At 44.2% G+C, this 24,512-nt stretch overlaps 1 protein-coding gene across 1 annotated transcript in view; it reads left to right on the top strand.

Annotated features, from left to right (window-relative positions):
• The window catches only part of KAZN (kazrin, periplakin interacting protein), a 736,353-nt gene that overhangs the window by 22,243 nt on the left and 689,598 nt on the right, over nt 1-24,512 (top strand). The window contains exon 3 of the mRNA XM_073317160.2: nt 998-2,526. Coding sequence (XP_073173261.1) covers nt 2,406-2,526 — 121 coding nt within the window. The 5' untranslated portion in view covers nt 998-2,405. The remainder of the gene's footprint in view (nt 1-997; nt 2,527-24,512) is intronic.

Below are 24,512 nucleotides of genomic sequence, written 5' to 3'. Positions count from 1 at the left end.
TCCCCACTCCCCGAGCCTGCATGAGTTTACAATATGTCCATTGTGGGGGCGGGGGGGGCAGCCCTCTGCCTCCCCCCTCCTTAGAGCGTAGGGTTGCCACCTTTCTAATGGCTGGTAACCAAACCCCTGAGACCCTGCCCCACCTCTTCACCCTAAGGCACTGTCCCCATTGCTCACTTCTTCCCCCTCCCCCCGTCGCTCACTGGAGCCTCTCCATCTCTCTTCCCTCCCCTCACACCAAGGTGCTAGAACAATTTGTATAGTGGGGGGTGCTGAGAGCCATTGAACCGAACTGTAAACCCTGTATATGACGAAAACCACTTCAAGCCAAGGGGGTGTGGCAACACCCCGAGTTCCAGCACCTATATCTCTTCCCCCCATCCCCGCGAACCGGGCTCTGCTTCAGGGCTGGGAAGGGAGCTACTGCAGCCTGACAAGGAGCCTGCCTGTAGGTAGGAGGCAACCTCTAGCTTAGCAGGGGCTGGCGTGGGTTGATGACCCAGTGCCTCCCCCAGGCCTGCGGTAACTGGACTTTTGGTGTCAGGTCAGACGTAAAAACTGGGCACCTGGCAACCCTATAGCACAGGGCTGGGACTTGGGAAAACTGGGTTCAATTCCTTTGCTCTGACACACATTTCCGGTGTGACCACTTACTTTCTGTGCCTCCGTTCCCATCTGTAAAATGGGCATAAACACTCTCTAGCCTCACGGGCATGTTGTGCAGATAAATGCATTAAAGACTGTGGTGCTCAGACACAATAGTGGGGGGCCATCTCAGTGCCTTAGATAGGCAAGTTAGCCAACCCTTGTGCTCTTCTCATGCAGCACATGGGAACCAGCCAGATGTCAACTTTAAGGCCCTTTGCTCACTTAGGTGCGCTGCCCACCCTGGCCCTATGACTTCTATCACCCTCATGCGATGTGTTACAGTTTCATAGTCCTGCTTAGGTTGCAGTGTTTGTTTTCATCCTGATTTGTCGGTTCTTCTTCCCGGCAGAATTCCCAAAGACGGCGCCTGTGACTCACAAAGGATAAAAATCGTGCGGCGCTCTCCAGAGTTAGCATCCTTTGCATCGCCAGATGGGATTTTTAAAATAAAGATGAATCAGCTGTCACAGATGCTGCTGGGAGTTAACACTTGGTCCCTTTTCCATGGAAATGGCCTTCCTTGCTACTTTACATTGAAATAATTGAGACAGCAGCTGCTACCATCCTGACTGTGACAAAACAGCTGGAGTTAAAGATACATGTGTACACAACTCATCCCTCACCATCTTTCCCCCTTTCGCTTGGGCTTCTTGGATCCTTGGATCCTTGACAATTGCAGATGGACACGAGAGGGTTAAAGCAACCAGCTTTCTCCTGCCTGGCTGAGTTAGCACTTCCCTGTGCTTCCAGGATGACTCTAAGGAACAGCCTTTGCATCACAGAACAGAGGGGGGGACACTGCAGCAGGTCAGAGGAAATGTTATTTAACACTGGCTCCAATCTCCTCCCACTTGCCTGTTTGGCTGGGGAAAAGAGAGAGGCAGATCTGTAGGGAAGGAATTAACCAGGGACTAACGCCAAGAGCCAATACAGTCTGTGACAGCAGAGGCTGCCTGCTGCAGACTGCTACAGGATTCAGGAAGGGAGACAGAGAAATTCAATCAGATCGCCTGGAGAGGAAGGAGACTATCTTCGGTAGACTACTGCAGGTGGAAGGTTCCCTGAAGCACTGTTCTGGCACCAACTTGATCAGCTGAAAAGACTATTTCATTCTGTGATTGCCTGCTGACTGTGAAGTCCAGACATAAAAGCTGGACAAACTGACAGATCTTCCTGGTAACAAATATCACTGGATCTTGCAGCGAGGAGTCGATGCATGGATCTTTGCGTGTCCACCTAGCAGACTGAAATGATTAAGGCTTAATATCCCTAGCAAGCCCAGTTACTAAACCACTGGGAAAACTCCCTTCATGGTCCTCACGTGGAAATGTGCCAGAGCTCACGGACAAGCTAATCACACAATTAGACACTGAAATCGAACGAGGACACAACTGCTTTGGGGAGAAACTCACACATTTCCTACAACTACTGCAGTTACCCCAAGAAGCGGGGGAGTTAATCAATATCTATCTTTTTTTTTCAACTCTCTGGTTTATGTCTGAGGCCCTCGGAACTGGTTAAAACAGGTACAGCAGCTCCTGAATAGAGAAGGTTAGTCTTATTCCAAATACAAATGACACCTAAGTGAAAACAGCAGGTGGTGTTGTTCCTTTCTTTGAAAAAGCAGGGGAAGAACCTTGGGCACTGAGAACAAGTTACCTAGCCAGGTGGTGGTCATCTTCTCCGATCCATCCAGGTTCTCGATCTGGGACCGTGGGGGAACGGGAAACTTCTTCAAGGGTTCTGAATTGTGCCACATGACTAACACGAAGGACCCTAGGAGAGCCATGGATGCTTTACCTGTGACCTCCAACTCCGCTGCAGGCCCTGTTACTTTCTCACAGGTCTTTGGCCAGCAATGTCAACTTATGGAGGCAGGTAGGAGGGGTATATATTTAATTTCCTAACTTATTGCCCACTAATTGGCAAATTATCTTCTCCCCAGACCCAGGACTTACCAAAGTCTGGGATTGTTCAAAGGAGTCTAAGGGATTTAAGCACCCAATTCCTTAGCTTCTTTTGAAAATCCCACTTTAAGATTCCTAAATCCAAATACTCGCAAAATTGAAACCATGGCGTAGGATGGACATTATGCTGTTTGGATTAACATGGTTTGAAATCAGCCACTCTTGAGCTGATGGTCCAAGAGAGGTTGCCACTGTGTTTTGAACAGTAAGTGGTATGCATGATAACTCATCAAGTTACTAAGAGTCATGAAAACAAATGATGCTGAAATAATGAGTCAGGCAAGGGCATGAGTGCTAATTCCTCTGCTGCATCTTTTTGCCTCATGTAACTTTTGTAGGGAATGAGTTGTGTGTAACTGGTGAGTAGCTGGTCAAGGAACACGGATTTGTACTGTATTGGGGAGTGACTATTGTAGCATGATGCATCTCTGGGTGGGGTGGACCTTTGGTGAGGGTGTTCTGTTCTGTAAAGGACCAGGTGACTATTCATTATTACTGTAGTGCCCTGGAGTCCTGGTCATGGACCAGGACCTCATTGTGACTGGTGCTGAACAAACACAGCACAAAAAGAAGATTCTTGCTCCAAAGATTTTTATTGAGTTGCAATCCCCTTAGGGTGGATCTGATTCTCTGAGGCCCTTCACCTCGTGGAGTCACATACAACTATGTAAAACATAGCTAAATCAGAATTTTCCCTCTGATTGTTCTTCATACTCTCTCTGCAGCGGTGCAAACAGCTACGCAAAGTGCAAGGCCATGGAGAACTATGCCCACTGCCTCTAACTATCTTAACGTTTTGTACCAGTGTCCGCAACCATAGTATCTGAACACTTTCTGAGTTAGTAAAGTGGCCTGGCAAACAAGGACCCTAGTGAAATTCATGAGTCTTCATTTTTTCTCCAGTGCTGGGTTAAGGGAAGCTCTCTCCACAAGGGACGGAGAGAGAGGACTGGTACTTGCAAATATTGATGATGACTTTACAATGAATTTTCTTAATCACATACTGTATTGACCTGATATAGTGTCCATGTTGCCAAGACTCATTGGCACTTTCACAATACTGGTTTTGACTATGGAATAGGACTTATTTTCTGGTGAATTTGTAGGAGTGAAGCTAGGACATAGATACATAGTTGTCTCCCCTAGATGATCACTTGAATATGTCCTCCCAAATCCTATTACAAGTTATGTTTGGATCACATTGTTACTGTTTAGAGGGTGAATTCAGAAAGAATTACACGGCGTTATTCCTACATGATTTCCACTGAAATCTGTGGAAGTGACCTAGATAAAGTTAAGACCTATGGTGAGCTTCATTTTCTAGCTTGTGATTGTGTTGGGCTCTCAAAGGAAATGTCAGGGAATAATCCAAGGCAGTTTTACTTTTCTCCCTTGCATATTTCAGATCATATTATCAATGATACCAAGATCATAGCACCACTGGGTTAGGTGCTGTACTTAAAAACAGTCCCTGCCCTGAGGTCTTGCATTCCAAATGGCAAGACAGACAAAGGATAGGAGAAAGCAAGTAATAGTAGCTTAACTTCTAAAAGGGGGAACTGAGACACACAGAGATGAAGAAACTTGCCCAGGGTCACATAGAAAGTTTGTGGAAGAGCCAATGTTTGATAGCTCTTGAAATCCAGTTCAGTACCTCAACCACAAACTCATCTTTCCTTTCAGTGGCTGTCTTCCATGATGTTGCCTAGATGTAACTGACGACAGAATATGCCCCCAAATAGAGCTGAGTGAAAGGTTTTGGCCAAAATTTTTTTGTGTGCGTGCATGAAAAATGCAGATTCAGTGACACTGAAATATTTCATGAATCTGTCAGTTTTACTGAATTGTTCATTTTGGGGGGAGGGGAGAAACAAAAATTCTGAAAAAAATGGAAACATTTTGATTTTCAGATTAAAACTACTTTTAGTTTCAAAATGTCCTTGAATCTTATTTAAAAACATTTTTTTCCAAAAGTTTTAAGAAGATTAAAATTAGAATGAAATGCTTTGATTTTGGCGGAACGACATGTTTCGTTTGACCCAAAATGGAATGTTGTAAAATTTTTTTAAAGTTACCAATGAACTGAAAAAGCCCTTATTCCCACCGCACTAACCCTGAGAAGATAAAGAGCAATGTAATAATGAATATTGGCAATGTTCTTTAGCCAACCACATGAAAACAAGTGCGGGTTTTGGCTGTTCATGTACTAATGCAGTAGTAACAGCTGTCTCCTCCATTGGCTGCCTAGAATGGGGTCTCCGGTTAGCAACAATATGTGGAGGAAGCCAGAGCAAACATATTGTAACAAACAGGCAAATACTACCTGGGTTTGCATGTCTGCACCTCTACTGTGTATCTTGGCCACTCAGAACTTTGCAGACAGCAATGACAGAACTCTGATTCTGCTGTTCTGCAACCACAGGTGTCTATTACATGAGCTAAAAGAGACTCTCTGCTCATTGTTATGGCCTATAAGATAGAGGAGCAGTTCTGATTCTATCCAGAACAGGGCAGTAGTTAAAATACCCGGTAGCCAGTACACCACCCTATTGATACACTAACATTAAAATTCCTTCCTGCAAATCTAGGATAAGGAGATGAAACCAAGAGAGATTCAGATGTCCTGCTCCAAAAGGAAAAATCCAGTTTGTCATTTATAGCACCTTAACCCAAAGCTGAGGGAGAATTCTGGTAAATGATACTGGTACTTCTTGTTGGTGGCTGGGCAGCTGGATAAGGATATGACCGTATATATTGTGTCTTTAACACTAGAGAGGGATTAGGACCAAAGTTCTCTTCTAAACAATCCAGAAGTCTGGGGAAGCTCCGCTCCAATTATGAAACTTTCGGACCTAGGCCCTTCTGGACGTAATCTATTGAAATGCTGTCTCACTGCTACAAAACTTGACTGAACATGGAAAATGGATGTCCAGGGGAACCTTAGAACAACTAGGAGCAATTGTAAAGATTTAGCCACAGAACTCACTGCATGACCTTGGGCAAGTCACTTAGCCTCTCTATACCTCAGCTCCCCATCTGTAAGATGAGGATATTAGCGCTGCTCCTCCTCACGGAGTGTTGTAAGGACAAATTCATTAGTATATATAATGTGCTTGGATATGGTTGCACCTAGAAACCTCAGGGCCAAATTCTGCCTTCAGTTACATCTGTGCACCACTGACTTCACTGGGACTCTAGGGATGTAGAGTCTGACCCTGGAAGCCTAAATTTAAACAGCAAAACGTGTAGACCTCCTATATCACATCACTGTGGTTAATGACATTTTGGGTTTTTTTTCATAGCAAGAGGATGTGCTGAAACGATGAAAGGTCCAGACCTAATCTGAAAGTCAAACAGTGCACCTGCAGAAATACCAAACTATGTAAATCACAGACTTGGCCATACACCTCCCATTAGCACCTTTCAAGTTTTCTGCAAGTGGCAACGTTGTCTATGGCTCGCCCTTCATCACATGGAAATCAGCAGGCTCGCAATGCTTGAGCTGAGTTTAAATGTAGAGGGTTCTGGTTTTGAGAGCATCCCACCAGTACCCTCCAAGACCCATTGAAGGCAGTGGGAGTCTTTCCACTGACTTTAGTGGGCTTGGGATCAGGTGGGGAAATTTATTTTCCCTTAAATTTCTTTAAGGACAGCAGGCTCACAAGATTAACTTAGTTCCCATACAGAAAATCAGCCCTTTGTGGGTAGAGCTCCCATTGCAGTCAAGATCTCTCCTGGTGGAAGGTTTGCACAGGGCTTCTGGGGGCCACAAAACTTGAAGATAGAAACTTTGATTGTTGAGGCTTGTTCTGTGAATATTTGTATCAGTCAAACCAACCTCTCTCTGCCTTATAGATGTTTGCAAAAAGAAAAGGAGTACTTGTGGCACCTTAGAGACTAACCAATCTATTTGAGCATAAGCTTTTGTGAGCTACAGAGCTGTTGCTCACGGAAGCTTATGCTCAAATAAATTGGTTAGTCTCTAAGATGCCACAAGTACTCCTTTTCTTTTTGCGAATACAGACTAATACGGCTGCTACTCTGAATCCTGTCATTATAGATGTTTGTGGACCAAATCTGCCCTTTGTTACAAGAGGCTTCTCTCATAGTAACTGAAAGAAGAACCAGGCCCTGTAGGCATACCCTTCTGGCTACCTTAGGGTTTTGTATAGCAGTGTGTACATTTAGCGGGGCTAGCTGGCAGGCCATGTCAGCTTGCAGCTGTGAAGTGTGAGGGGGAATGGCAGCCGCGCCAAATCCCTGGCAATTTTAAGTGCTGGTTGGGGATGTTTGGCTCATGTCCTGTGATGGAAGGTGAGAGACTCTTTGCTCTTCCATCCCCCAGGAGGGAGGACTGGGGCCTGATCGCTGCCTGCTGAATGGTCTGTTCGGAGAAAGAAAAAGATTAATTCTGTTTAAGTTTTTCCTAGATATATTTCAGTTTCACAGTTACCAAGGTGACACTTCCTTTCTACTATCTATATGGTAGTTACATGGCTCCTGTTACTATCATGTCTGAGCACCTCAATGTCTGGAGTGTATTTATCCTCACAGCACCTCAGGAAATAGAACAGGCATGTTATACCCAGTTTACAGAGAGGCACAGAGAGACTAAGTGAATTTCCCAAGGTCACACCTGCAATCTGTGACAGAGTTAAACCCTGAACTGAGTCCTAAGCTAGTGCATTCACCACGCTTTTTCTCGCTCACCTAATCTTGCTGTGCAGTCTCTTTTTCTGAACACCAAGCATTGACTGGGGGGGGGGAGTTAACTCTTCTCCACCCAGCTGCACATCATTTTGCTTGATATGAAAGTTGAAATTAAAAAAAAAAGTTTCTGTGCAGCTGGTTTTGCATAATCTAATTACTTATACATGCTTTTTGTACATTTGCATAATTCCCCAGGTACCATGGTAATTACACTATTAGTCTAAATAGTTCATTGTCATAAGGGAACACTACTCCAAACTTATTAGGCCCATTGCATAAGTGCTTGCTCTTTTTTAACCCTGAAATGCTGTTTGCTTGTAAATTTATATGGGGAAATTACTTTTTAAAACTCATCCTCTCCTTTTATCATATTTTACAGTACATCTACCTTCTGCCTTATTATGTCCCAGTAAATCTGTTTGCTTGGCTGTGTTCTTTGAGGTGACCTGTTTTATCAGCGGTTAGCATTAGCAAATATTCCAGGGGAATATTTTGTAGGGGTGAGGAAAGGCGGGGAAGAGGTTGCACTTTTATAACACAACTAATTTAACTCCCTGGTTCAGGTCAAGCTGAAAAAGTTCCAGCTTCCCAAAGTAATAAGTTATCATTACATCATGTGTTCAGCATGTCTGATGCAGGAGAGATGTTTGTTTCTAATTGAGAGTTGGTCAGATAAGGTATCATTTCAAAAGTAGGCATTAATTCTGACTTGTCGCAGGGATCCATAAGGAATGAGCAGGGCCAGCATTACAATGTTGATGTTTCCCACTCTCACACCCTGTACTTCCTTCTCCTGTCTTCTGCATTCTCCAGTCCTCTCCCGTCCATGCCTGAACTGCCCATCCTCCTCCCAATCCTTTGCCATGCTCAGCACTGTGAGGTCTGATCAACGTTAATAATCTGGGTCGAGGGTAAAGGCAGCTGTTCACTATATCTGCTGGCTGATACTGCAGTGGGCAGTGCTGTAACTGCCAATGAGGGACAGAACCCAAAGGTTCTAGTGAACTCTCTCCTGCCATCCATCTCCACCCTCTGACAAACAGAGGCTAGGGACACCCTTCCTTACGCATCTTGGCTAATAGCCATTAATGGACTTAACCTCCATGAATTTATCCAGTTCTCTTTTAAACCCTGTTATAGTCCTAGCCTTCATAATCTCCTCAGGCAAGGAGTTCCACAGGTTGACTGTGTGCTGAGTGAAGAAGAACGTCCTTTTATTTGTTTTAAACCTGCTACCCATTAATTTCATTTAGTGGCCCCTAGTTCTTATAATATAGGAACAAGTAAATAACTTTTCCTTATTCACTTTCTCCACATCACTCATGATTTTATAGACCTCTATCATATCCCCCCTGAGTCTCCTCTTTTCCAAGCTGAAAAGTCCTAGCCTCTTTAATCTCTCCTCATATGGGACCCGTTTCAAACCCCTAATCATTTTAGTTGCCCTTTTCTGAACCTTTTCTAATGCCAGTATATCTTTTTTGAGATGAGGGGACCACATCTGTACACAGTATACAAGATGTGGGTGTACCATGGATTTATATAATGGCAATAAGATATACTCTGTCTTATTCTCTATCCCTTTTTTAATGATTCCTAACATCCCATTTGCTTTTTTGACTGTTGCTGCACACTGCGTGGACGTCTTCAGAGAACTATCCATGATGACTCCAAGATCTTTCTCCTGATTAGTTGTAGCTAAATTAGCCCACATCATATTGTATGTATAGTTGGGGTTATTTTTTCCAATGTGCATTACATTACATTTATCCACATTAAATTTCATTTGCCATTTTGTTGCCCAATCACTTAGTTTTGGGAGATCTTTCTGAAGTTCTTCACAGCCTGCTTTGGTCTTAACTATCTTGAGCAGTTTAGTATCATCTGCAAACTTTGCCACCTCACTGTTTACCCCTTTATGAGCGTCGACTCAGTGAACTACATTTGGGGGTAGATAATCCTGAACTCGGATACTCCAGTGGGAGCATGCTAGCGAGCAGCCAGTTGGACACAGTGAGTGAAATGAAAAATCCTGTAAGAGAGCCTGTCCCATTCTCTAGGCCAAATAGGGGTGGATAAACCTATTTAGAAGCTTTAGAAGTTTGCCCATCGCTGGTCCATGGATAAGAAACCAGCATGACTTCATACCTAGCTCTTACCCTGTGCTTTTCATCTGTTAATCCTGAGGGAGGTCAATGTTACTATCCCCATTTTACAGGTGGGTAAACTGAGGCACAGAGCAGTGAAATGACTTGCTCAAGCTCACCCAGCAAGCCAGGAACAGAACCCAGCTCTCAGGAGTCCCAGTTTAGTGTTCTGTCTCTAAATCAAACTGCCTCCCCTTAAGCAGTGAGTACTTTAGTCAGAGCCATTTTTAAAAATTATTATTTTCTCTCCTCCTCTGAACCACTAATGCAGTAACATTCTGGGGATCTGAGTGCTCCAGAACGAGGCTTGAGCTCTTTTCCTTTGGATGAAGTGCTGAGGGCCCTCGCCTCCCCTCGGTCTCAATTGGTATTGCGAGATTTCAGCACCTTGCAGAACTGGGCCCCAGAAGAGCAGCCACTGTTTCTTGTGTAGTTAATTCCAAGTCATTTGTCATTCTTTGCAGTACTTCCCAAGATTGGATTGCTGTATATTACTCCATGACTCACCGTTCCATAAATACATCCTGCATTAGGTTAATTGTCATTTTCCTTAATTCATCTTTGACTCACAGCTTTGTTATCCTGCAATATTTTTACTTTGCCAACTAATTTTTCTCCATCAGTTAGAGAATGAGTAACTCAAATCTCTGTGTGACTTGAATGAACAAGGAGGGTCAGGTCGTTTCAAGAAGCCACTACGCTTTTGGATGCTTATGGGAAGCTTTTGCATGTCATTCATCCATCATATAGACTTGTGCTTAGTGTGTGTGTTATGCATCCCACTCTAATGGCTGGTCCACAGAGATGTTTGCTACAGCTGCAAGCAAGGGGACAAAGGGCCTGATGCAAAATCCATGGGAGTATTTTCAATGGGCTGTGGCTTGAACATTAGGGCCAGACTTATAAAGATATTTAGGCACCTATTGAAATCAGTGGGAGTTCAGGGCTGAATTCACAAAGGTTCTTAAGTGCCTAGCCCACCGATTCCAGTCACAAAGAAATGACATGGTGGACTGGAGACTCTAGGAGCTGCGCATCTAGGGACACATCCTCCCCACTCTCCTGGCTGCTCTGAGCATGATAAGAAGCATGTGGTTCTTCACACTTCTGAGCTGCATTCCTCTGCGGAGCCATCCCCTCCTTTCCAGAGGCAGAGTCAGTGCAATACAGGGCTGTGCAATTCACCTCCCAGACATGTATTGCTTTCCTCCTCCCTGTGTGCTTGCAAGTACCAGTCCAAACAAAATCACTGTGTGAATGAGCACAAATCACTCAGCCCAGCAAGAGCAGAAGGGACACAATGAAGCTAAATATATTTGGGGCTTTTATATACCCAGAAAATCCTTAGGCTGAATTCACTGAGGATGCAAATTCTTTTAAAATTGGGGGTGGGGGGAAGATCTTCTCTTTCCTCTCTGCATCAGAGGAATGCCTGTGGCAAAAATGCTTTCAGCAGTAAGCAGAAAACTTAGCAGGGAACTAGAAATTGAAGTGTCCATTGTAGGGAAGGTTTATTGCTCTCTGTGTTGATGCTTCTGTAATGCAGTAATTCAGCTTTTGAGGGTGTAGTAGGCAATACTTCTCTGTATGGGCTCGTTACTGTTACAGAAGGCAGTAGAGTTCTGTAGTACCAAGAAGTGCCTTGATTTGTTACAGCGGATGACTAAGTATTTATTTAAAACGTCATGTGAATTTAGTGTTTGTGAAAGATATTGAACGTACAGCCCAGCTGATCCTTTCTTGTCCAGAGAACAAGCACAGCCCGGGTACATCAGTGCAAGCTTCTCCCATGCTGCCCTATTCATACACCTCAGCCCTGCTCTGAAGCGACCACCTCTAAGGCTGACAAGGTCATCCCGGCTCCATGGCCCATTCAGTCCTTGGCGTCTTCGGAGACAGACTGGCGGAAGGCTGGCAGTGGTGATGTTGTCGACTAGGCTGAAAATGACCGCTTTTTGGAGACTGTGGGGTTGCTCATGAACATTTCCAATGTTTTTCCCAATAGTTCCATTATCCGCTTCTTCGTGGTCCATTGTTGACCAGGTTGTGGAGGTCTCTTGCTGAAGTCAGTGGCGTGACTTCTGCAAGTAAGGCCTCCCCATTCTGAGCGAGGGCTTCAGAACTGGACTCTTAAAAAAAAAAAAAAAAAAAAGCAGGATTAAAAAATATGTTGACAGATTGTTTAATAAAGGAACAGAACCACCGCTAAGCTGAGCAGGGTGGTTTTTTACATTGTTTGTTTCTGTTTTTTCCTTTTAAGCAGAACCACAAATCAATGCTTATCTACAGCTCATTACGTTTCTATGCGGGATGCTTGCTACTTCTAATAAATTACTTAGGACCAAGGACTGGGGTAGGAGGACTTTACTGATGGCAGCTGTGATCGAAGGAATGCGTCATGCAAATGATGAAGAATTTATGAAGAAGCCTCTCTGTTTAACAGGATGCTGAAGGAAAGTGGCGAGATTTCAGAACAGTGCTAAGGAGATGATGACGCTTTACTGACAATATCCTTCCTCTGTTTTGTTTTATTTTTTTAATCCCTTTTGTGTTCTTGCTCAGTTTAATTATCCACTGTGGTGACTTTCCACACCTTTAACTCAAGGTTGAAGTGGGGCAGATGGATAAATGTCACCTTCTTCCAACTAGGTGAAGACTAATGGCATTCATCAGTGTTGTTCATTGAGGGCTGCATTATGGTGCTTAGAATCTCTGAAATATAAATAGGGGGAAAGGCAACGGTGTCATGATTTGCATCCAAGCAGCATTACTCACCTCTGAGGTGGGTACAATTGATCTGCACCCGTCAATAAGGGAGAGATTTCTCGAAATAGCTCAGCACTAAGTGTGCAGCCAGTGGACGGACCCCTTTGAAAACCTAGCCCTAACTGAGTGAAATGACCTGCGATGAGATAAAACAGAAGTCTCTCCTCCTGGCTTTCCTGGAATGGATCTCTTAGCACTATAGTGCTGGGTATGGTTGAATCCTTCCCAACCCCCGCCTTTCACTGCAGAAGGAAAGATTTCACATTCACATAGAATTACATTTTCAGATGGTATTTCTGCTTTTTCATCATTACAACATAAGGGTAGCTAATGATGCTTTGCTTTTGCAAAACCAACTCCCCCTGCCCCTTGATTTCTTGGTGCTATTATTATTTGCATTGCATTGGTGATAAGAGGTTCCAGCAGATACTGGGTGTTTCGTGCTAGGTTCTGTACAGACCCATAGTAAGAAACACTCCCTCCCCTTTGGACCTCACAGTCTTTAATAGCCAAGACAAAGGGCAGGGAAACAAAGGCACAGCGCTGAAATGGCATGGCTGAGTTCACAGAGTAGGTCAGTGGGGGCAGGGGGGAACCAGGATGAGAACCCAGCTGTAACTGAAAGATGGCGATGCCCTAAGCTACCATGAAAAATATCTGTGCACAATGGACCCGACTGGAATAGGGCTTTACATCCAAGCTGCATTACTCACTTCTGAGATGGGTACAATTGATTTATTCTTGTCAATAAGGGAGAGATTTCTCAAAATAGCTCAGCACTAAGTGTGCAGCTAGTGGGCAGAGCCCCTTTGAAAATCTAGCCCTAGCTGAGTGAAATGACCTGCGATGAGATAAAACAAAAGTCTCTTCTCCTGGCTTGCCTGGAATGGTTCTCTTCCAAAAGGCAAGAGACATTATTTAACATATACGTCATCACCATGCCTGGAGGCCCCAGCATGGCATCAGAGGTGGGCCATAAACAGGGTAGGAGAGTAGCTTTCCAAATCAGTTCAGGAAGGATGTTCTGTGTGCGAGGAGCAGCATAGCAGAAGGTGGGAAAAGATTTGGGTTACAAGCTGTTAAGGAGGCAGATGAGGCTGACATCATTAGTCGGAGCCACATGGTAAGCGATGAGAATGGGCCAACCCTAGTTTAAAATGACTGTAGCATTCTAAGACAATGGGCCTCAAACGAGCAGGGATATGACTGCAAAACTGGGGAGTCTCAGATCACTACAGCGTAGTTCTCTGTTGTTTTTATGCAGCTGTAAATCTCGTTTGCAGTCATGTGAATTAATTGCTGCCAGACCAGACTGCAGTATGGCAGTCACAGGAGAGGCATCCGCAAGGAGCAGGGAAGGGATGGAAATAGATTTGTCTCCCATAGAGGTTTACTAAGTGGTCTGCACTGTACTAAAGCAATATCCTATTTCCTCTCAAATTCCAGGCTCAGTGCCCACTAACCCTAACAGAGTTCTGCAGGCACAAGCGGGGGGAGTCGAGTGAAACCCTTTCTAAGTAGGATGTTCTGTTATTGGGACTTACCCTCTTCAGATGCACAAGCGGCATCAGAGACACGTAGTGACTGCAGTGGGAAACATCGCAGAGCTTTCTGGGGGTGCGGCTCTCTGCATTTCCAACAACGGGGTCACTGTAAGCGAACATTTACCTCTTTATATAAGGTACTTTAATGGCCCCCAGCATCACCGTTTCTGAGCACTTCACAGTATTTACTGTATTTATCCACACAACACCCCTGTGAGATAGGGAAGCACTATTATCTCCATTGTACAGATGGGGAACTAAGACACAGAGTGCCTTGCCCAAGGTCACATGTCATCAACTCTACATTCACCAGCTGAGGGTTTCCATGGTAATTATGCCAGATAAATATACCCCTAACCATGGCTGAGTAGCCCACTGTCCCGGTATCTGCAAATTCATGAAGTTGATGGATTTCCATTCCATACGGCTAAATTCAGTGCCTTGCATAATGAAAGGAACCTGTCCTGTATGTAACACCACCATTCCTTAATCCAGATCTGGCAACAAACTCCACATTCAAAGGCCACTGTGCCTGCCTGGAGCTCATCAAAAGGATTAAGGCCATAACAAACTGGGGGAACTCTGCAACTGGGGACTTGACCAGGAATTGCAACGAGAACAGAATGCGAAAGTGGTGACAATTTTTTTGCTATCTTGAAAGAGTCACTATTTTGCACCCTTGGAATTTCTTATTTCCATCAACATGACCGAAATGTCTCTGAAATCTGTATGTGTTTTCTCTGCCAATCCACTTTTGCTTAAAAAAAAAAAAAATCCATTTCTGAGTGAGGAGAAAAAATGTGCAATTGGGTGAATACTTCACAAATACACTGCGGGACAGGTTTCCCCCTCCCATGTGCATTGTGTTGTGTTGTGTTTGTGTGTGGGGTTTTTTTTTTTAATGACAAAACTCAGTTGAAATGGTTCCTGTTTTGGTGGGAAAACATGCCTCCTGTGCATAAAATGTGGAATTCATATGCACAAGGATTCTACATTGTTGGAATCCCATTTAAGCCCTCGTTTGAGTGGGACTTAAGTGGCACATAGATCTTGAGCACCCTTTCTGCACAGGGGTGAATGTCCCCAAATGTGAAGCTACGGATCATTTTGTCTCCCCAGGTACAACATTGTTAAAACTGGCTCAAGTTCAGTCTGCAAGAGTATCTGAGTAAACTTTTTGTGACAGCTCCTTAGCAACAATTAGTAAAATCAGCAAAAAATTGGCTTGGATCAGTTTGGGAAAGATCACAGCAGAGCATGACTGGAAAGGTACTCTTTGGTACTGAATGCCTTGGGTTTCCTATGCTCATTACTCAGTGATTAATCTTTCATGATAAGTTTTTTCATTTGATCTCTCATGAAAACATGACTTGTGAGTGTGTGTATATAATAAATGGGCTTGATTTCAAAAGCTGATTGCAGCAGTCTTGCTAATTTGCAGATGGCTGCTAAGGCTACATTTATCCACAAGCTGGCTTGTTAGTTTCATGAAAATCTGAAGTGAGAGCGATATCAAGCAGTGTGGAGAGATGTATTCAATGATCCGTGAGGTTTTGATCCCTCTGGGTATCAGATTGGTGCTCCGTGTATGTTTCGGGGAATTGTTGAGCAGCTGGCTAGCTCCTGGGGAAACCAGGAGAGTAAATTGTTTATTACAACAATGCAAAATTAGAGCCTCATCCTTATTTCATTGAAGTTTAATGGCAGATTTTTACTAAGTTCTGATGCCCTTTCAAATTTTATCTTTCTGATGGATGTATCCTCTGAGTTTGTCCTGGTGATGTGTCAAGTCTCAGAAGTTCATGAATTGGAATGAAGTTTTGATGAGCTCCTGACGACATAGTAATGGATGCAGCATAAATATCCTATGGTATCCAGGGGCTCGCAGCAGGGGGTGCTGTGTTATATCGTGTTGGGTGGAATTGTGGTGGTTGTCAGGGAAAGGTACAATTTGTACCAAAGTGAAAAACATTTTTTGACATGGAAGAAAATGCAAATACTTTGATAGAAATTGAACCAAATGTTTTTCAAGGCTGAAGTTTTGGGTGGAGGGAGGGCTAGTCCAGTTGTATCCGGCACCAACCCTAGACTAGCAGAGCACACAGTGACCTGGGGGGAGGGATAGCTCAGTGGTTTGAGTATTGGCCTGCTTAAACCCAGGGTTGTGAGTTCAATCCTTGATGGGGTCATTTAGGGATCTGGGCCAAAAATTGGGGATTGGTCCTGCTTTGAGCAGGGGGTTGGACTAGATGATCTCCTGAGGTCCCTTCCAACCCTGATATTCTATGAGTCTATGAGACCTCTTTCCATGATGGCAGTAAACAAAGGTGGGCCCGACAGGTGACATGCTACTGGGTGACCTGAACCAAAGGAAGAGAGGGAAAAAAATGTCTCCAGCCTGAGGATGGTTGATTAGGTTAAGGGGGGGCAAGAAAAAAAAAGAAGAATGTCATGAGCCTTCATCTAAACCACAGTATGAATCAAACCTGTTATTAAAGTTAAAAAGAAACTTACTTTTCCCTTCATTTTTATCCAGCTCTGCTCTCTCAGTCAGATCAGAAGTGACATACCCTCTGCTGGCTGGAATTAAAACTGTTCCTGTGACATAGGCCACATACTCCTATCAGAGATTCTCCTTTAACTGTGTTCTGAATCTGTAGGATCTGTGTTCTATTCTTACTATCAACAGGAAATTCCAAATGACCATGGTGTGTCACATGAGGGTGTCGATGGCCACAGATTTTCACTATATGCTGTTCTGCCTTGTCTTTAGTTGGAAGACAGCTGTTAACTAGTAGCTTAAAAAACCCAGCAGTGAAGTGTATGAGAAGTCCTGCATATTGATAAACATAACATTCAGCATAGCAAGTGAAATGGGGCCTCAAAAACAGAAGGGTTTGTTATCGATCAGAGGTCTTTTTGATTTAAACACCTGGCAACTGTGATGCATAGCTAAAGTCGTTGGTCAGGGATCTCTTACAGAAGAGATCATTTTTTACAAATGAGCAAAGATTAGGTATGTTCCTGTGGATGACAGATTGTGCTTGAAGAAGAGTGGTGGCAAAAGGAAGAAAGGGTCAGAAATATTTTCCTAACTGGGAATCTAGATGGTGGGGGTATAAGTGAGGTGTGGAAATCTAGGCTTAAGGTGAAGACAAATTCTCATTTCAGATGACAGTATGGATGCTGTGTTCCCTGCTGAAGCATGCTGGGCCTTTTGTATCCAGCTGCAAACTGGTACCAGCAGCTGGAGGACTGACTAGACATAGCAATTCCCTGGGCATGCCCCCTGCACTGGAGGCTGGGAAAAGAGCCCACTGTATGAGTTCTGCACCACCTGGGCTTCCCTTGTGCTGCGGGAATCCTCAGGAACCCACTTCAGCCACCTTTACAATTGCTTTGTGCCATAAATTGACCACAGTGGAGGCGCAGATCTGGCCCACTAATAGTTACAAGAGAGGTCTATATAGAGCTGTAAATAGTTAATAAATATAGTGCCAGCAGATGGCATTCAAGCATAGTAGCATAGTTGCTGGATTGTGTAGGACCAATACTTCTTGTGCAGGGAAAATGGCCCCCTCTCTGTGCAGCAATTTACATCAGCTGTAAATGGTAACTTTCCAAAGGCGCAGTTTCGGTCGGACACATTTCTTCTGATGCCGCAACACCTTCCCCCTCCACTGAGCTGTCCAGCATAAAGGGATGTGACCTCCTCCGATGTCAGTCACACACTGCACATCATTTAAATCCCTAGGGAATGTGAAGTGTCTGTCAAGCAACATCCAACAAGTGCCTGTCCTTTCCCACCCCCGACACAAGTCCGAGAGTAAAGTTTTAGTGAACCAGGCACTTGACTGTCACGTTTGCCCTTTTCTGAGCTAGTTGAGTAAGCTGCAGCTGTAAGCACTCTTTCTCTACTGCTCTTCCAGGCCCAAAGAACATCTGGTTTAGAACGTCTGCACATTGCAACCTGGAAGGCTGCAGTAATAAATCCGTGCTTTGTCTTCTTTTATGTTGCGGATGACTTAGGTAAATCCAGAGTCAATGATACCCAGAGGTTGCTGGTGACTTAGCAGGGTACGTTCAGTGTATTGTACTGGAAAATGTCTGCAGTGATTTCTCTGCATGCTGCTAACAGCTGGGGGAAAAGTACCTGGGCAGGACTCAGAGATGCCCCTCAAGTTTCTCCATCTTCTCTAAAGCCAATTTAGCACTTGCAAAAATCCTGCCTAGCAGGAGACCGTCACAGTCCTAACCCAGACAGTTTAAGGATAGAAGCGTTATCCTCTGTCCAGGCTCAGTTGTGCCAATGTAAATCTGCCCTTGCCATTTCAAATGGATATGCTGTTTTTCCCTTCCCATACTAAATTGCTGCATGGTGTTTCTGTGTAATTTTACATGGCCACCCTTTTCCATCCCAGCGGTGCCTGCTTTTCAGCAGCCTGTCCTATGTCACAGAGACATGGTTTGTAAACTGCTTTAGGATAAAAGGCTTTATGCCATTTTCATTTTCATGCCATTTTACTTGTGACCCACTTGCTCGTGTGCTTTTTGATCTGCACAATGGCTTTTTCAAGATCAAATAAGTCACGTCAGGTGGGTATTTCATAGGAAGGCTTCTGATGTTTTCCTGTGTGTGAATTACCAGTAAATATTATAAAATGTTCACAGTGGTCTCGCCAGAAAGACCCCCATTGTTGCAACGTCTGTGCACAAAGTGCCAACCATTTGGTTTGGTCCTGACTAAATAATGGGAATCACTTATCTCCATTCCGGATGGAATGATTTAATTTTGCCAATTAATATTAGTCAACATTAAAGTCTAAGCAAATGATGATTCCTTGAAATTGAAAACAGGCACCATATTTTTATGGCATTGCAGTAATGAGCAGAGAGCCTGGGTACAATTAGGGTGGTAAACTATAAACATGAATTAGCCATTCTCTTTTAGTAAATCGCGCTGTGCATCGGGATGCATTTCAATTGCATCACATTGCTGCAGCAGAAGAAACTCCAGGGAATATGATGCGGAGCTGGGGATTTGGTTTAGGTCCTGATTGTGCTTTTGCCCTATTTCTCTGGAAAGATGTGTTTTCTGCTGATGCTGCACTGCTATTCCAAACTCAGATCATCTTCCGGGTAGAAGGAAAAGGCATTAGGACAGTGGCCAGATAATTTTGAGAAGGAAGTCAAATTGCTACACCCAGATAGGGTGACCAGATGTCCCGATTTTAGGGTCTTTTTCTTATATAGGCTCCTATTACCCCCCACCCCCGACCTGATTTTTCACACTTGCTGTCTCGTCACCCTACACCCAGAAGATCATTGGATTTCTGACAAGTAACAGAGTGGCAATCTAGGCTTAAAGGCATTGCTGAATGATCACTCCTCAAATAAGACGTGACACGGAAAGTACCCATTAACGTGCAAACTGCTAAGGCACAGCTTTCACTGTGATCTAAATGATGCAGTTCTTAGGAGGTTGGGAGGTATGGATGAAAAGGCAGGGTTGTCTCCGAGGCTGAGCACTAAACTGGAAGACAGGAATTCTGGAGCTGGAATCCCAGGTGTGCCAATAATGTATATTGCAAACTTCTTCAATGTATTAGTGGCATGAACCATTCCTGCATACCAGTGCTCCTTCACCACTACGCTCCCTTCTTTCCCTCAGTTGCACCTGGAACATAGTGCAGTGGGAGCATTCAGTCACCAGCTAAACTGAGGTTCATGCTTTGAAGGGCATCAGACCAAGAAGGTGGCCATCCTCTGATTCTGCAGTCTCTGCCTTCACTGTGCAGTTGTCGGGGACTGGGACGAGGTTAATGATTGGAGCAGGAGTCACGCCTAATGGTTGGAGCAGGAGTTGGTAATCAGGAATCAGAGCAGAGGGTCAGAACTCGAGTCGTATGTCAGAGCTGGAGTCAAAATACAGGAATCGGAGCTGAGGGTCAGAGCTGGGTTACCAGGAGCAGGGCTGGGACCAATGCAAGAGCACAGAGCTACCACAGCCCTGGGCGAAAGCTTTGAGCAGCTGCTGAACTTAATAGCTGGTCTGTTGCCTCTTCCAACTAATCAGGAAGTGTGGCCAATCAGACAGCCTGCTGGATGGATGCACTCATTAGGTTGCCCGGAGACGGGCTGTGTTGCCAGCCCTGATTCCTGGCACATCATACCAAGAAGGGCTGGACCAGTGGCCCTCCTCTGATTCTGCAGTCTCTGCCTGGATCATGCAGACTGCCTTTAAGGGATGCACACAACTAAGCATGGCCATAAAGCTGGTATCAATTTGTGCCTTTACTCTCCCTGCCCTCAGTTACTCCACAGCACTCTATCATATGGCACAGTGTGGATAGTTACGTGTAAAACTCTGACAGTGACTTTATTTCCCCTTGAAATAACAGCTCCCAGTTATGTGGCTCAAGACGTTGCTCTTGGAAGAAATTGTTCGAGACCGCCCGTTAATCACAATCACGTGACTCATGCATATCACTACTCTGTCTGCTTTTGCAATATGCTCCCCAGGGGGCTTCATGGCCTGTTGTGCTGAGGCTGGGTTCCAAGTCATAACACTGATTTTATTTCTGGGATGTTTTTATCGGGTTCCCTGGCCACATCATAACTTCACCAATATGGTTATATTAAACAGTGCCCCCATGTAGGTTTCAACATTTAGCATTGTCCTTTAAAATAATGATGTATATTGCAAGAGGGCGAGAGGCTAGATTGACAGCTCTGGTGCATGACTTTCTCCCTCTCAGTAAAATTCACGGCTGGGCAGAGGGTTGATGTCCCACTTAAGCCCTCAAAGTTGCGCTTAAGTTGGACTTAAGTGGTGCATGGGCTTTTTACTGGTCCCTCTGCACAGGGATGAATTTTGTCTTTTATGCACAGAACAGGTAAAGCTGGGGCAGTGCTACTGAAAGCTTCCCTCCTGCTACTTCCCTCATTTGCTTCAAATCTTTTCAGGAGGGCCTGCATAGTAAGGAGGTTCGTGTCCATGGCTCATTCACCCTGCCCTCTCTGCTAAGATGCCCGTCAGTATCAGCTGTGATGCAGACACTTAACAGTGAAGGACTGGATGGAGACTGCCAGGTCTGGAGGGGCTTTAGCCATCGGTGGTTAACGGCTTTGTTGGATATGTTACTATTCAGCTGTTCTCCGAGGATGCTGATCCCTTGGAGTGTTGACTGTTGAGAACTGACATGTACTAGCAAGTGACATCACTATTGCGCTTCCCGTGCATTCAGACATCATGAGCCAGGCCCTGTAAGAGCACGCTCTTGCCTCTGAAGCACCTCTTTGTGTCCAGGCATGGTGCTGCAGGGGTCCTTTCAGTCTAATGCCTTCACCAACCTTCTGGCTTCAAGACAGCCTATCATCTTATGTGGCCTAGCCCTTTTCTGTCTATCCCCTTTCGTGGTTAACAGAAAAGTCCACAAACAAGGAACTCAAAGTCCAATGGTCTCAGAGTCTCTCCTCCAGCCTCTAACTCTTGTAGTTCTTGACCGTTTTCCCTCTGCCTTCTTAGTCTGGGGAAGAGGCAAGAAATCCCATGTCAGCCTGCTCCACTGGGTTCCGGCTCAGGGGTCTTGTTAAAAGCGGCCAGAGTTAATCATAGAATCAAATGAAAGAACGGTTCCCCAATCATTTGCAAATAAGATCCTTTTTATAAAAGGTGAAAATTCACCCTTGTATAGGGAACCAGCACAAAGTCTATCCACCACTTGTTCTGAGAGTGCTCTATGTCTGTGTATATGTAAATGATTAGCTAAAGTGCCAATCGGTGGTGCTCAGCAATAGGTAGCATGGATTCCTGGGTTTCCAGGACTAATAAAGTTTGATGTTGTTGACTGCACATGGCTTCTGCTGCATCACTCTTTACCAAAGACCCTAAACAGGGAGAGACAATCTCTGTTCTGGAGCTGGTGCCAACACAGGGAATGCTCCATAGCTCAGTTTTTACTTTGTTCTTATTCAAGCTAATTTTCATTGGAAGCTGTTGTCCACAGTCAATACAAGGGATTCATCAGATCTAAAAAGAACCGATAGGGCTAATCCCTGAGGTTTCTGACCCACAGTCTTTACCAATATTGAGATTTGTTAACAATCACTTGGGTATGTATTCAGGTGCGAAGAGAAACTACTGTGGGAAAGGAGTGTTCTAGGGGGTGTGAGCCGGGAACTGGAGAAGCCAAGGGGGTTTTCCGCGCTGGAGCCATTTGAATGGCTATATCGAAGCATGTGCAGATGGGGAGGTGGCAGGCATGTCACAAGAGTAAGCTTTTCAAATGTTGCCTGGGAGGCAACGTTCCTGACAGCAGATGTTAAGAAGGTTTGAATCTTTGCTGGGCCTTTTGTTTTCACACTGCTTAGAGGTCTGCTTCACCGGGTCTGCTGTGTTAACGATCACTAACATAGTGTGTTTAATGCTCTGTGCCTTGCCTTGGGAGATGATGGTTATACTGCAAGCACTGGGCAGAAAGCTATGGATAAGTCGATATAACAAAGGTTAGTGAGGGTATTTTTATTAAATGACTAATTTTCACACAGCTTTGGGTTTGAAAAAACAGCCATTGTCTCTGGTACAGCATTCCCCATACATCCTTGTGGGATTATGGCTAGTGCTTAATTTGTAATGAAAGAGGTGCCGGAGGTCAAGCCATTTTGTTTACGTTCATAACTGATGCAGCAACTCAGAGATGCCGAGGCTATGAACTGCCAAGCCTAGAGGTGCTGGAGCTCAGTCCTGGCCCAAATTAAGCCCTAACTATGGCCATTATCAATGACTTGAGCAATTCTTTTCTTTTCTTTTTCTTTTTTTAAAATATCCTTGCAGTATAAATGTCCTTTCAGTTTTATGTGCTGTGATGCTGACCCCCAGTGGCCAAACAGATTAATAATCATGCAGTAATTTCATCTTGCAAGGGGATCCCAGAAGGAAGTAGCCCAGAGTACACAGCCAGCATCAGCCCACAGCAGTGAGCCTCGAAGCAGGCTGACAGCCTTCCTAAGCTTCAGGGGCTAAGCTCCAGCCTGAACTTCAGTATCCACACAGCTGATTTTAGTGTGGAGAGCAAGCCTCACAAGCCTGAGTCTGTTGAACTGGGCTTGAAGGCTTGCTGCTGCAGGCTGTGTAGAGGTACCCTCAGCATACTTATTTGAATTCTGATCTGTTACCATTTATTTACTGAGGCCTGCTAGCCTCCAAGGCTTTCATCTCTCTCATTCTCAAGTGCACAAGAAAGGGAAGTGTGCTTTGATTCATCTCTTTTATAAACGTATGTATAAATGCTATAGGAGTAAGGGATTGATTCAACTCCCCTTGTAAATAATAGGAATCTTTCCATCGACTTCAATGGGAGTCAGATCAGTCCGTAAATTACTAAAGAAGGGACAAGCTAAAGAGATTCTCTCCGTTTCAAAGGTGCGTAGGTAGAGAAACACTTCTCAATTAAAACATTCTGTAACTATAGTGCAGAAGGTCCCACTGAAATGTAAAGCTCTCTCTCAAATTGGACTGTAGCTCTAAGGCCCAGTTGTGCAACATGGATGCATATTTGCATGGATCCCATTGCAGGATTGGGGTGAGAGACCTCTTGTCATCCAAGTGCTGTTTTTGAATGTGCACCTGGATGCCGGTTTGGCATAGAAAAAATTGTCTGTGAATTTGAGCCTGACAGCATTCACAACAGTATTGCCAGCCACAAACATGCAAAGAGTGTGAGCTGGGCATCCAAAAAATCACGGGAGTTAAAAAATAATGAAATGTGGGTTCATATTTAAAGCTTTTTCTCTGCAACCAGAAGGGTTAGAAGCTTGCTTTTTTAAAGTGAAAGTGAGATTCTCCTGTAAACACATCACTGAAGGCGTAAAAAAACCCAGCTATCATAAGACTCAAGAAAATCGCACAAGTTGGCAACACAGACACACTTTTACATTTGTTATCTGTGAACATTCACACTTTATTGGTGGAAATACTCACAGATATTGAATTCTTATCTCAAAAGTAAATGGCAAACTGTAGGTTATTATTTAATAATTCACAATGCATTACAATAACAATTTACCATTTACAGTTTACTGCATTGGGCTCTGTTCCTGCAAACACTTCCATCACAAGCAGCCCCTTTAAGAAATAGTACTATATGTGTGAGGAAGTTTTCCAAACACTATATAGATTTTTATTTTAACTTAACAAAACACAAACCATCAATATAGACAGTACAAATAAATGGGCCTTGCTCAGAATCAAGTTGGTCAAAAAAATAAAAACCTCGCAAACATTTTCGGGGGTTGAAACCATTGAAATCAAAGTTTCAACACAAAAAATTAATCAAAAGCTGAAAATTGAGAAAATTTTGACCACTTTTATTAGGAATATGCCAATAAGAAAATTTAAAACCAAACTGTGACTCTCAAGGGGCTAAAGCCCCTTGTTACCACTCCAGATTCCAGCCATACCCAGAGATCTGATCCTGCAGCCTCAATCCTGCCAATACTTAAAGATGAATGTAACTTTATGCATATGAGCAGTCCCATTGACTTCAATGAGAGTGTTTTCATGTCCATAGTTGTGCATGTTTCAAGTATCAGGCCTGTGAAATAGATCACAGCAGCACCATCCTATCACAAGTTTATGTCTTTTAACATTATCACTATTTAAGTACTATCCCTAGCAAACTCCGCCTCTGTAGCCAGCCCTTTAAACTGCAAAGAAAGCCCCAGCTGCC

This window comes from Lepidochelys kempii, chromosome 18 (genome assembly GCF_965140285.1).
Source record: "Lepidochelys kempii isolate rLepKem1 chromosome 18, rLepKem1.hap1, whole genome shotgun sequence".
Taxonomy (NCBI): domain Eukaryota; kingdom Metazoa; phylum Chordata; order Testudines; family Cheloniidae; genus Lepidochelys; species Lepidochelys kempii.
This window is presented reverse-complemented; position numbering and strand designations above follow the sequence as displayed.